This window comes from Calonectris borealis, chromosome 7 (genome assembly GCF_964195595.1).
Source record: "Calonectris borealis chromosome 7, bCalBor7.hap1.2, whole genome shotgun sequence".
NCBI lineage: Eukaryota > Metazoa > Chordata > Aves > Procellariiformes > Procellariidae > Calonectris > Calonectris borealis.
Window position 1 is genome coordinate 5,767,762 of NC_134318.1, and position 12,902 is coordinate 5,780,663.

The 12,902-nt window shown below is 51.7% G+C and overlaps 1 protein-coding gene and 1 long non-coding RNA gene across 2 annotated transcripts; one reads left to right on the forward strand and one right to left on the reverse strand.

The window, feature by feature from the left end:
• Nucleotides 1-1,270: 1,270 nt before the first annotated feature.
• LOC142084056 (uncharacterized) lies at nt 1,271-9,403 on the reverse strand. The gene is made up of 4 exons (XR_012674231.1): nt 9,381-9,403; nt 4,049-4,142; nt 3,484-3,660; nt 1,271-1,471 (listed from the first exon to the last, which is right to left on the reverse strand). It is a non-coding gene; the product is annotated as an uncharacterized LOC142084056 (long non-coding RNA).
• On the forward strand, nt 1,283-12,902 carry PLA2G12B (phospholipase A2 group XIIB). Its single transcript, XM_075154113.1, has 4 exons — nt 1,283-1,517; nt 7,772-7,860; nt 9,450-9,615; nt 12,198-12,902. Exons 1-4 carry the CDS (start codon nt 1,283-1,285, stop codon nt 12,314-12,316), a joined length of 609 nt encoding a protein of 202 aa, XP_075010214.1. The 3' UTR covers nt 12,317-12,902.

Genomic DNA, 12,902 nt, shown 5'->3' on the forward strand with positions numbered 1-12,902 from the left:
CTGCCCAGCTTCCCCTTGCCCTCTGGAGTCTCCACTCGACGGCCTGGCCACTCAGACAGAAATGACTGGTGAAGTTGGAATCCACAGAGATCAGCCGATCAGCTGTAGAGCGGCTGTTCTGAGAGGCAGTGCTGTGCTGGGACACATCCGAAAAGCTTTCCGAGAGCCTTCCCATGCTGTTTCCCTTCCCTACTCTTTATCAGTCGTTTGAGTTGTCTTTTGCTGTTGGTGTTCATTTGGTTGTTTTCTTTTAATGAGTAACTTCTTTGAAACCTCCACCAGCTGTGCAGGCCCCCGGGTCCTGGCAGGCCAGTCCCACCGCGGAGCCAGGACCTGCAGCTCCCCCACAAGCCCGTTACCTGACTTGGGTTTTGGTGCCAGCCCTTCCTCGCTCCGGGCCACCCATGCTACGTGCTTAATTCGGCAAACACTCATCTACGTCATTGATCCTATAACGGGAGGGGACATACCAAGGGATTGCCCCGAATGCAGCGGTTCTACACCCGAACTACTCCTAGCTGCTGGATCAACCCCTACGAGGCCCAGAGGGTGCTCCTCTAGCCATAGCAGAGCAGGACATGGGCTCTCTGCCACCCTTTTCTGTCCTGGCCGTGCTCCTGCAAGGCAGCCTGTTCTGGGCGTGCAGGCACGGAAAACCCCTTCACACGACAAGCGCGTCAGCCCTGCGGTCCCACGGGTTTTGCCAGGAGCAATCCCCCACAGCAGCTAGGCTGGGTGGGTGTCTCGTCCCACCCCAGTATGTGCCCAGGAGGGCCTAGGAAAAAGGCGAGGGGTGCTCCTCAGTCTGCTGCTGATCTATTACTCCCATTGCCTGAGCAGCAGAAATTTTGGACAAAGAGATACTCTTCATCTCCCAACAGGTTGGGGAGAGAGGGGGGCAGCCCACGCAGTGCCTCGGTGGGGCAGGCGGAGGGTCTCCCGTGTGCGGCACAACCTGGGCAGACAGATCCCGCTCAGCACCCCAGGGAGCGGTCCCTTTTGGGGAAGCTGAAGCCCTGGTGCCGCAGGGGCTGAGCCTGTTCCAGCGGGATTGTGCAAACTCAAACCCCGGCGTTCCTCTGCGAGACGAACTTGGTCCGAATCTCCATGGTGCACTTTGCACTCTGATTGTGGTGACCTCATGCCGGCTCCCTCGGCAGCGTTTAAAGTCCAGGGGAGAGGGGTGCTTACCTGCGTCCTACGCACAACAGCTCGCTCCCACTCCTCCCTGCCTGCACATCTGCCTGGACAAGGGCTCCGGGGCCTGGATCTGGACTGCAGCATGCGGCTGCTTTTCGAGGCAGCGGTTCTGTGCCTGACCCTGGGCTTAGGGCAATGCACCGAGGAAACAACACAGGAGAACACCGTCCACCAAGCTCCCCAAGCAGTCTCATCCTATTCAGAATGGGGCATCGAGGCCCTCCGGGACAGCTTCGAAACAGTTAACAGCTACTTCGACTCCTTCTTGGAACTGCTTGGGGGAAAAAATGGCGTTTGTCAGTACAGATGTCGATACGGTAAGTGAACCTCACTCCTGCTGGCTCCTCTCTCCTTGCCCTTTCCCCTCTTTCCCTCTCATGCGGAAACTCACAGCGCTCTCCTTCCCTGAGACCACAGCCAGCTCCTATCCGTGACCTGACCCCTGCTATGCTCGGCACAGAAAAGTCACTGCAGAGAGTCACAACTTCTCTGCTAGTGCCAGCACAGGGACACTGAACCTTCATCTTTCCCTCACACCAAGAACAGCCTGATCTTGAAGCCCCTGTGCTGTGTGCAAGGGAGGGACAAGAGGAGAGGACAGAGGTTTTACAGGAAGGGCGTATAGGCAACCAGGCTGCCCAGCTGCCTGGACCCCTGGCGAGAAGGACCAGGGTAGGCAGCGAGGCCCCGGAGGGGAGGACGAGCAGCCCTGCAGACCTGACTCAGAAGGGGTGGTTAGTATTGCCAGCGGCCCTAATCTCAGCAACCTTCGGAGTGTTGTTATTCAGCAGTTGCGAGTTGGCTAATAACGTGGGCTGGAGGAGGGGAGGTAACAGGAAGGCAAACGAGACCTGCTGTCACCATGGAGGAACCTTTAGTACTCAAGGAGGAATGAGGCAGCTGCCGCTTGCCTTGGACTTTAGAGCGGTTTACCCAAAAGGAAGAGTTGGGTTTGTCCTGGCAGGACGAAGGGGGTGACATCTCGGGGAGAGCAGGGCAGGAGGAGCGCAGGCAGGGCGGGGGACTGGGCGCGCAGAGGTGCAGGGGGGCAGGCCCCTACGGTGCAGGTCTGTGGGGCGCTGGGCAGGCGGAGGCACTGGCAGCACCAGCCATCAGCAGGGCACCTGCCGAAACAACCTGTTTGGGAACAGCAAGGAGGTTTCCTACAGACTGTGTCCTCTCCCCAGCCTCCTACAACCGTCCCCGCAGCAATAACTGTCCTCTGTCACCTCAGCCTGCCCGTCCACAACTGCCCGTCAGCCCTTTTCCCCCCAGCTTCATCCCATGCCCCTAGTGACCGCCTGGGCAGGATGCTTGTGAGACAGAGGCGATTTCAAACCCCTCTCCTTCCCCGAGCATTGGTTTTCACAGACACAGATCCCATGCTTTGGAGAGATTCCACCGACTCAGTTTCGGTCTGTATGCATCCCATTTCTGCCAGAACATGGGCTGCACGCTGCGCCTCTCCAGCCTGCGCAGGGTGGTCTGTAATGCTCCCCAAGAGATGCAGCCGGAGGGAAGCACCTCCCGCCTCTCCCAGGCCGGCAGCGAGGGTGCCGGGAGAAACAGATGCTGCAGGGCTGGGACCCGAGCTCCCTGTCAAGGCGAGAGGGCAGATGGGCCACCCTTAGCCAAAGTGGGGCCACAAGGAGAGTTTAAAATCCACCTTAAAGTTGTTGGGTTTTTTTTGTTTTGTTTTTAAATAATGCGTATATACCTGTCCTCCCGCTCCAGCCAGCTCTGCTCCCCAGGCCCCACGCTAACAGCAAACAGGGAGCGGCAAGCCAGGTACCTCAGCCCCAGGGACCTGCAGGGAGCCAGGCGCCTCAGCCCATCCCCTCAGCCCCACAGTGGCCCTGGTCCCTCAGCCCTGCAGCTTTACTCCCTCAGCCCGGGGCCCCACGGCACTCCCCGGCCAGGGCTGCCTCTCTGTAGCCACGGGTGCTTTGTGGGGCCCACTGCTGGCACCCCAGGGGTGCCGTGTCTCGAGGAGGAGACCCCCGTGCATGCCACGGCATCGCCCCAGCACACAGGATGAGGCCATTTGCCCATCAGGCAGCCTGTCCCCAGGCCCACGCTGCGGCAGCCCCACGCCGTATGTGACAACCTCCCTTTAGGTCTACACCATGCTCCAAATTCAGAGCAGAAAGGGACTTGCCCTTCTTAATGTAGGGACTGAAAACCCTGGTAGCAGGCATAACGTGGCTGGTACTGCAGTGTGCCTGAGGCAAGGTTTGGGAAGGCTGATATTCAGAGCTCGTTTCAGGGAGTCTCAGGACTCACCAAGTCCTGGAGAAGTCGTCGGTCTTGAGCACGTCCTGAGGCTCAGGCTCTCCCTGCCCCTGTCCCCGCTGCCCTGGCCCTGCACTCTGGGCAGGGGGAAGAGCATCTCCACGGAGCAGCGCAAATGCCTGCCTGCTCCCTGAGAGCATCCCGCGTCTTACTGGAGAAATGCTTTACCTAGAAAGGAAAACAAACAAGCACGTTGTTAGCCCTGTTCTCGTCCTCTGCTGAACAACTCATTAATCACCAGCTGAAGGAGGAAACTATTGAAACACTGCCCGCGTGCCTCCAAGGGTCTTGCTGGACCATCTGCCTGTGCTGGTCTCTAGCACAGACATTGCAAACTGCAAGTGGAGGGGATGCAGGGACAATCCTAAACCAGTGAGACCAGGTGTCTGTGCCCAGAAGAATGAACACAAACCATCTTTACCATCTTGCTGCTGAATCAGGGCCTGATTGCTTTTTCCCCAGGCATGAAGCAAAAATTATGCCTTCTACTTTCTTTCATTTCAGCCAAGAGACACTGATAATAGCTTATTTTGCCACAACAAAGGTCAGGGCTCACCTGTGATTGCCACATCCACCTTCAGCTGAGCACGAAGCACTTGGCTGTTCTGGCTGTAAGACTCTCCTCCTGAGTTTTCAGCAGCTAGTGAGGTCTGAAAACAAACAACTTGATGGATTACTCCCTTAAATCAGGACATTAGGGTTACACTAGCGTTTGCTGGCAAATACCTCCTCCTCCTTACAAAATCTCTCTGGGCATCTCAAGGCAGGGAACAGCCTGAACTGGGAGTACATCCCTTGATAGCTTCTTTCAGCTGTCTGGCCAGGCAGGACTTCAATGTTTTGCCCAGCATTTGGTCGTGAGGGGCTTAAGATGAGGAGGCGCATCCAGGCTGTGGGAATAGAGCCTTAAAAGTCAGTCTCTCCAACACAGTGCTAAAAGGCTGTGGGAAGTATGGACAACGTCTGCCCAAAGCCTGCTTGCCTGGGGCAGAGAAATAACAATGGAGTCCCAAGACCATCTATTGACCCAGCAATACATTCGCTTCCCCCCACCAGTGTACCAGTACCGCAGTGTCTGAGACCTCCTGCATCGCCAGCAGCTGTTCTAGCCAGCCGGCTGCTTCCCAGTCTCTTGGCATAGCTACAACAGCCTGGAGATATTAAAATGCACCAGGGAAACTCGCTTCCCATTAGAAACTCAACTTCAGTTCTCCTCTAAGGCCATGCCAACAAGGCAGTAGCCTGAAGTATATCTTCTTCCAAAGAACAGGCTTCCTCAGCAATGCTGCGCTTCCATACATCAGCACTGCCTTTCAGCGTGCTGCTGGGCAGGGCCCGCTGTGCTTGCAGCTGTCTTCTGGTCTCTCTCCCCAGCGATGCCCTGCAGCAAGCAGGCAGACCGCAACAGGCCCCTGGTGAAACACAGCTTAGCAAAGCCCCATCACAGACGTGCCTATAAGGATGGGCAAGCAATAAATGATAACAAGAACACCGAGTCGATGCTCATGTAGAGTCGGGAACACCTATTATTTCTGCTTTGCTATTGTTTTCCTGTTAGCTAGAAATCAAGATGTGGGAGAGAGGTTAACTGTGGTGTGTCTTGGACTTTATCTAGCTGAGAAAGAGTTCACAAAGGTGCACTTTACAAATGATTAAGCTTTGTTTTTCAGAGAGGAGGGGGGCAGGTTTCCTACAAGAGCGTATCTCGAAGGCAGTTCAATGTTTGTTGATCACCACAATTCTCGTGTGAGATTTTTTTTTTCTCAGAACAACTTTCTAAGACGTTATAATAGTTGTAACTTCAGCTTAATGGAGGGTTTTCTCTGGAAACTCAATTATCTCCATATCCCCAGACAGTCTCACTCCTACTCTGACTTGCCACCTTATCCCATTAATTGACAATGTGCTGCAGGCACATAACTTACCGTCAGTATTACAAACAAGTCATTAAAATTTGACCCCATCCTGCAAAATCCACCTTGGATTTTGAACTTTCCCCTGCCTCCTACCTCAGTTCAGGAACATTTGAATTCTGAGTCCCAATTCTCACCCCCTTCCAAAAGAGCAGCTAGGCTGTGAATTGCGCCGAGACTTGGGTGCAGCCCTCCTCTCATTATATTGCTTGGGAGCCTTGGGTTATAGATTCAGCCCATACATAGACATAATTCTTCCTCTCTATAGCATAACCACCAAAATAGTGTAAACATGCAATGTGTCATGAACTCAGAAATTACCTTGCATCAGCATACCTCAACGGACTTAAGTCATGTTTTGGTGCGAAGATGGTGTGCTGCAACCAACTGATTTGTGCTCTTTGTCTACTGTTAACTCAGCTCTGCCTGCTCAAAATGACAACGCTTTCTGCACTAGCAAATTACATCTGGAGCATGAAGCAGATCTGACCTATTCAAAAGGGGCCAAAAAGGTAGAAACACAGTAGTAACTGCTGTACTGCGAAATACCTTCCCACACAAATGCCATCATCTGGTGGTAATGTCAGCTGGAGAGCTTTATCTTGGCTTGCAGACAGCTAAATCCTTGGTGCGCACTGCATTTCTGTAGGATTGGAGAAAATTGGCTATTGGCGTCTCACAGCTGGACAGGATTTCAGCAAATCTGTTGTTTAAACAAAACCGCTCTGGCAATTTTTAATTTAGAAGGTGCTGGGAACATTCCTATGTAAGACCTTTTGAGGCGTTTGGCTGTGAGGTCTTCTCAAGAACACAGCAGATTTGTGGCTATATTCACCACTGTACTTTAGGTATCTTAACAGAAAAAAAGGGGAAAAGCGTCTTAAATGATTATCAGTGCTGACATGAAGATAACAGTGGGAATCGAGTTTAAAAGAACCCAACCCTGCCTGAAGGGCTAAATTAGATCTATTTTATGTCTATATAAATTCTCTAGTGGTGCTCAGGGAAGCAGAAACTTAACCCTAAAGGTGATGGACTTACAGAAGGCTCAACCCACAGGCGTTTTCGTTGGAGGTTTCGCACAGCTTACAAAGTCTTCCCAGAGCAGGGTTCAAATGTCTTGTTTTAACACCTCACTCTGCATTTGAGATCTCCCTTTTATAAACCCGGCTGGGACAGAAACAGACCAAGCACTGAACACACATCAAGGGACAACACAGAGAAACCCAACTCTATGAAGGGAGGTCTCCACGACTTCTCCAGGGGACAATCCTCTCCCACCTTTAAACAAACTCCTTGCACAGCAGGGTCAAGGCACAGAAGCAGCCTGGCTACTTGCCCTATCCAAACAGGAGGTGTTAGGTTAGATGGAGATGGGGGTTGAGGTAGGGATGAGAGAAAGAGGATGAGACAGGGCGGGGAATAGACAGATCTCCTTTCCACGTGGACAGTTTCCACCCCTGGGTGCCCACCCCTCACACCCAGAGCACTGGCAGGCAGACAGGCAGTTGCACACCTTCAAAGCAAAGTAAAACAGATTAAATTGCTGCTGAAGCTTCTGTTAGCTGACTGTCTTTCTACATTAGGTAAATAATTATTCACAAAGGAAATCCTTGCTCCTCTAGGCATATTAAGACGCATAATAAGGGAAGGCAGAGATAAAGGGACAGCAACTATTTGCAAAACGTGTCAGTGCATTACCACATGCAGAAAATGGACCAAGACAAACTCCCACTCAGAGCAAGATCAGACATGCAAGGTCTAGCACAATTTTGCAGAGATCCAGAGCTCACTGACGCTCTGAGAGTGAACTGAGGATGGAAAGAAATCCCCTCGCTAAGCTAGTAGTTTAGCTAGTAGTTTCTTGGAGGAGTTAAAAACACATCTGGGTGATCCCAGGTGTGCAGAGCTCTCGGGAAGCACGTGAAAAAGCTCCTAGGAGATTTGGGAGGTCTGAGGCACTAGCTCTAGCACGGACGGCTGCTCAACTGCAAAACCCCACGCTGCAAAGAGGGACTTGCTCATTTGTAAGAGCTGGGGAGAGTCCCAGACCTAGGGACTGGATTCAGACCAGTTTAAACATTTGAAAAGTGCTGGGGACCCAGTTCACACACAACACAGTGCTCCAGTGGCCATGCCAGAGGACGTATGAGCTAAGTCAGGCTCTAGAACCTCGACAGAACTGATCTGAGAGCAGGGCCAGTGTCTCAGCCAGCTCTACTACCTATCCTTCACTCCCTGCATCTTCTGGAGGAGCATGAAGTGTTTGGGGATGCAGACCGGAGGGGAGCTGCCTGACACTCCTTGCTTTTTGGTGCTACTCTTGGGAAGATCGGCTTTCCTAACGTTTTTCCTTTCTTTCTCAGGGAAGGCTCCAATGCCGCGACCTCACTACAAACCCCAAGAACCCAACGGCTGTAGCTCCTATTTTCTGGGGCTCAAGGTACCCGAAAGTGTATGTACTGCCATACCCACCGTTCCCAAATGACGCAATTCTCTAATCGTAGTAACCAGCTAATAATACTGGGGAGGGAAAAGGCTTAGCTGTGCTATGCATCGACTGCGTGATGGCTTCTCTTCACAGCTGAAGCCAGAGCTCCGGAAAAGGGAGGAAATAACACGTATGTGCTGTTAGGGGACAAGCGATCTGCCTGGGACTGCCTGCCGATGGCAAGCAAGGTGAAGGTGTCAGTCTGAGCACTGCCTAACTTACTGTCAGTCAGGGGCATTAAGATCTCAACTGCTGGTAGCAGCGAAACAGGAATCACGTAGACAGGAGTTACATTTACGAAGGACTGGCCTGTTGCTCTGGTTGTCTTGGTAGGTACCAAAAGAGAAAGTTTCCTGAGCAGGTTAGCACTAGAAGAAGAAAAAGGGGGTACCTGGCCAAGCAGAGCACTAGTGTGGAGAAACACATTTTTATCAAGGTCCTGATCAGTCCCGTGCCCTTGTGATAGGACAGGGAGCAAGTTCAATGCTGGGCAGCTCAGTGACATAGCACAATGTGCAAACAGCAATACTTGAATGCATTCTCCACATCCGGCCCTTCGTTCCCTTCCATGCCTTTTGCCTCTGCCAAGCACTGAAATAAAACTGTGGGCTTTAATACTGCACCCACTTGTTATTTTAAAGGCAATTAATGAAATCATATTGAAATCACCAGGAAAAGTACTCCCAGGAGGCTCTACGAGCAGGAATTACTATTTAGCTCACGCATTACTGCTGCCCATGAAGTCTGCAGCAATTAGGCAGATTCCTGCCCTGAAAAACCCTCCCTTTACAGCCCATTTTTCATGTTAGATTAGTTCCTTAAACTACATTTCATTGCAAACCTTGTGGGCATTTCTGCGGTACTCCTCCTTATGCAGGCAGTCATGAGTGCTGAGCGCAACGAAGAAAAAACTCATCTCCTAAATATTACATGAGGAAGGCCAAAAAGAGGAAGAATTTATACCAAGCTAATGAGTCCAGTCTCTCCAGGAGACAGGCCTTCTGCCCCATCACCCCCACGGTTATTAGTTAAGCTTGCTGTTTACCTCCAAGCGAGCAGAACTCCCCTGACCGAGCTGTATTTGCCCTTTGCCTTGCAAGCGTATCTGTGAGAAATAAGGCATTAATAACACTTACAGCAGATTTATTAGGCCAAGAAGCAGGACTTGTCAGGTTGCGGGAAAATGAGGAAAGAGAAAAGGGACCTTTGCCACTGCTAGCAAGGACAGGAAGCTCTCTGGTGAGCTCTGACAAATGAGAACTAGCAAATGGTCACGGAGGGGTTGTTCCCCACCTCTCTACCAGAAGTAAATCCCCAGAAGTGACAGACAGGAGAGAAGGGAATGTGGTCTATCCTGCATTGGACCTGCATTACTGTCACCGCTTTCTTCACATGGTGAGGGAGAAGCATGTTTTCCCTCCTGCTGCCCCAGCTATCGGGGTAACTTCTGGAAAAGAAGCTAGCTGGGCTCTGCAAAACCTCACCCAGTTTCAGCTGTTGGAATCTGAGGCCAGGAAGCAGCCAAGGGACACTTCTTTTCTCTCTTTCCCCAGCTAGATTTGGGCATCCCTGCCATGACCAAGTGCTGTAACCAGCTGGACATTTGTTACGACACCTGCGGAGCCAACAAATACCGCTGCGATGCCAAGTTCCGCTGGTGCCTCCACTCCATCTGCTCCGACCTCAAGCGCAGCCTTGGGTTCGTCTCCAAGGTGGAAGGTAGGCTTCCCGGCTCGCATCCCCTGCGGAGGGAACAAGCGATGGCAGGGAGGGAACAGTGTGGGCAGGGAGCCCTTTTCTTGCCAAAACAAACAAAAATCTGCAGTAGGAAGCAGCACATCTGTCCTGTGCCTGTCACAGATGGGTCAGAGCTGAGTGCGAACACATGGCTCTGAGATCTACACATGCACACACTTCTGTCCCAAGACTGGACACCTAAAATTATTTACATTTGGAAAATATTACAAAACATATGTGGAAAGAAGACAAAAAAAAAAAAACAAAACACCAAAAAACAACAAAATCCCCCTAGAAGCAATTTCTTCAACCCTTGGATGCTCTCCCTGAGAGTCCAAACACCTTCACGGGAGATCAGAAAACCTTCCAGAGCCAGTAAGCCACACCCTGAAACCTGTACGTGGCCAAGGGCCAACAAACTGGGAGAGCCAAGAACAGGGGGTCTCTGGGATGTGGTTCACAGGTAAGAGATGACAATGGCAGCAGGGACACACCACAGTGTGGGTGGTGGCTCAGCCATTGCAGGGAAGATCTGGATTGCTCAGAAGCCCTCTGGCTAACGAAGCTCTTGTAACTGTCAGCGGCTCAAGAGTCACCCTGGTTCCGCCTCACTTTAAAAGCATCAGTCTACAAGTTTGAGAAGAGCTTTTTAGTAACGACTGCATTTGGTAACCTCTGTGAAGGTTACGCATGTGATAGCCCAAGCCTGCCTCTCGATCCTCTGCGTCGACATCAAGCACCTCTGCACTGTGTGAGGAGGGGGAAACATCTACCCCGCCACTACCAGAGCTCAGCCATGGCAGGAAAGCCTCCCCCGGGCTGCTCCTCCTGAGGCTGTTTCAGAGCATCCCCACCCTCTGTAAGGCAGGTATCCATCTCTTGCAGAGGGGCTGTGTGGCAGTAATGCAGGACAGGCTGAGATAAGACCTACCAGCGGCAGGTCACTGAAACAGTTAAAGATATTTACAGGAGATCTGGTCTGAAATCCTGGCAGAGCCCTCGAGAACAGCCCATTCCCAAAGGTGAATAAAACTCTGGTGGTGCAGCTAACTGCAGCCAGCCCCTCTGGGTTCATCCCCGCTGCTGATGGCCTGTTGTAAGGTACAATTAAGTATGCATTTGTTTTCCAAAGGTGCAGCCTCATTAGGACACACGGGCAAGTCTGCATAACAACGGTACTAGTGCAGATGGCTTTCTACCTCATCTCAGATAAATCTTTGGAAAGAGTGTCCAGGCCAGCAAGAGAAAACAAAGACGTGGACTGAGATATAAGTGCTCCAGGCCAAGTACAGCCAATCTTTCATGGTCACTTTTATCTACAGGTCCTCGTGCAGCCAACCTCTTCCTATCTCTTGAGATTTTCCCCAGCCAATTTTTCAGATCACTCCTCTTCCTTTTCTGCCTGCAGCAGTGAAGCCAACAGACAGATCCTAGGGAGTTAAGGTGGAGCAGAGCCCACGCTCCTTGGCTAAACCAAGCCACCTCTGCCTATAGTCAAGTAGGACCAGATTCCTCAGCATCTCTGACTTGGTTGCTGCAGGAGGCACAAGTGTTGCTAACACGAACGAACCTCTGAGCCATCCTCTACTCCCCTTGCTCTGCCTCCTCTTGCCTTGTGCTCTATACCTGCGGCTCCCTGTCCTCAGGGCTGCTCTGAGCAGCTCCTGTCACGCAGTCCTCCTCCTCCACTGCCATCCCAGCTCTCATCTAGGATCCTTTCCACTGAGTCATCGGGAGTTCAGAGAAAACAGGCAGGGGAAGAGCAGCTGCACTCCTTTCACGTGGGCACAAACATGCCAGCTGCAGCAGCGCCAGTTAACTGAAGCCTCGATTTTCCCAGTGACTCCCTACAGCCTCTCCAATGCCTGCAGCCGAGCAGACTTCTAAAGCAGCAGGAGCAGAACGAGGTGGTCAGAGAGACTGAGACAGGAAGAGACAGTCCCAAAGGCAGGGCCTTCCCAAATCTATTGCACGTACAAACAATCAGTGTTAGTACCAGTAAGTAAACCCTAAAAGACCTGGTATTAACCTATTTATTTATTGACAAGCAGTTTCAGGCTTGTTTTTTGGGAAGAGGAGGGACTAGGAGTCAGACAGATGGTATCAAGAGCTCCGCTGCTGCAACCACAGTAGGATTTTTCATGCTGGCGGGCAGCTGGCATTGTAACTCCCAAAAATCAGAAAAGGTTGGTTAGTAGTGGCTGTAGGCAGCTGTGGGGAGAGGGAGCCAGGAAAGACAGTGCTGTGGAGGTCTTCTGGGAAATCTGCTTGGTAAACAGTGCTATTTGCAGTGTCCCAAATTATCCATCAACCAGAAAAGCCTGAGAGGCAAGAAAGGAGGGAGGTTAGGGGAGAGAGAAGTTAGTGCCAGATTAGTGCCACCCTAGGGAGAAAAGAGCCCCCAGTTCAGCAGAAGGTAACCTCTGGATTTATAAAAATGCAATACCCAGAGAGAAAAAGACAGCCCACGCTTCCAACTGCAAATACCACACAACTCAGTGCAGGACTCGGGCTAGGGTGCTTCCACTTGTTACTTACCTGCCTGATCTTTTCCTTCTCCGCAGCTTGTGAATCCGTCGCAGACACAGTGTTCAACGCCGTCTGGACCCTGGGTTGCCGGCCTTTCATGAACAGCCAAAGGAGCGCCTGCATTTGCAGCGAGGAAGAACGAGATGAATTGTGAGGAAGAGCAGATGCCCGGCCTCCACGAGTCTGCTGCCAAGCGTCCCCTCTCTGATACAGCACTTCAGCACAGTGATTTCTATCAGCCCTCTGGTCTAGCACGGGCTGGGGGGACCTGGGCCAAGCGATACCCATCAACTACAGCTTTTGGGCAGAGAACAGCGAAAGGGGAGACAGCCTGTGGATGTAGGGCAGGGATGCCTGCTGTCCATCACAGACGCAGTTCAACAGCCCTACCCCTTTCCAAGTCCATCAGCCTGAATGATCTGATGCCAATTGGCTCTACAGACTGATCAGGAGAGGCAAGCAGGATGCAGCGCTGGTTATAAAAAAGGGGCTTTACTTGTTTGTTTGCCTTAGACACGTGTATTAGCTCCCCTCGCCCCTTAACTCTCTAATTTGCAGTGCAAGGCATTAGGTTTCTGCAACCCCTGAAAATCCCAGTCCATGGACACACTATTTACATTTTTCCACTACTGGTAACAGACTGAAGAAGAGAGGTAATTTGCTTTCAGTATGTTGCTCACACCCATCCCTGACATTTTCCATCCTATCATTACACACCCTGACATCCCTGCTTATTTAAA

Bases quoted from the DNA above. Each gene is read 5' to 3' on its own strand.
- PLA2G12B (XM_075154113.1), top strand. From the start codon at position 1,283: ATGCGGCTGCTTTTCGAGGCAGCGGTTCTGTGCCTGACCCTGGGCTTA. The intron at 1,518-7,771 runs GTAAGTGAACCT...TTTCTTTCTCAG, and splicing joins TCAGTACAGATGTCGATACG to GGAAGGCTCCAATGCCGCGA. The intron at 9,616-12,197 runs GTAGGCTTCCCG...CCTTCTCCGCAG, and splicing joins GTTCGTCTCCAAGGTGGAAG to CTTGTGAATCCGTCGCAGAC.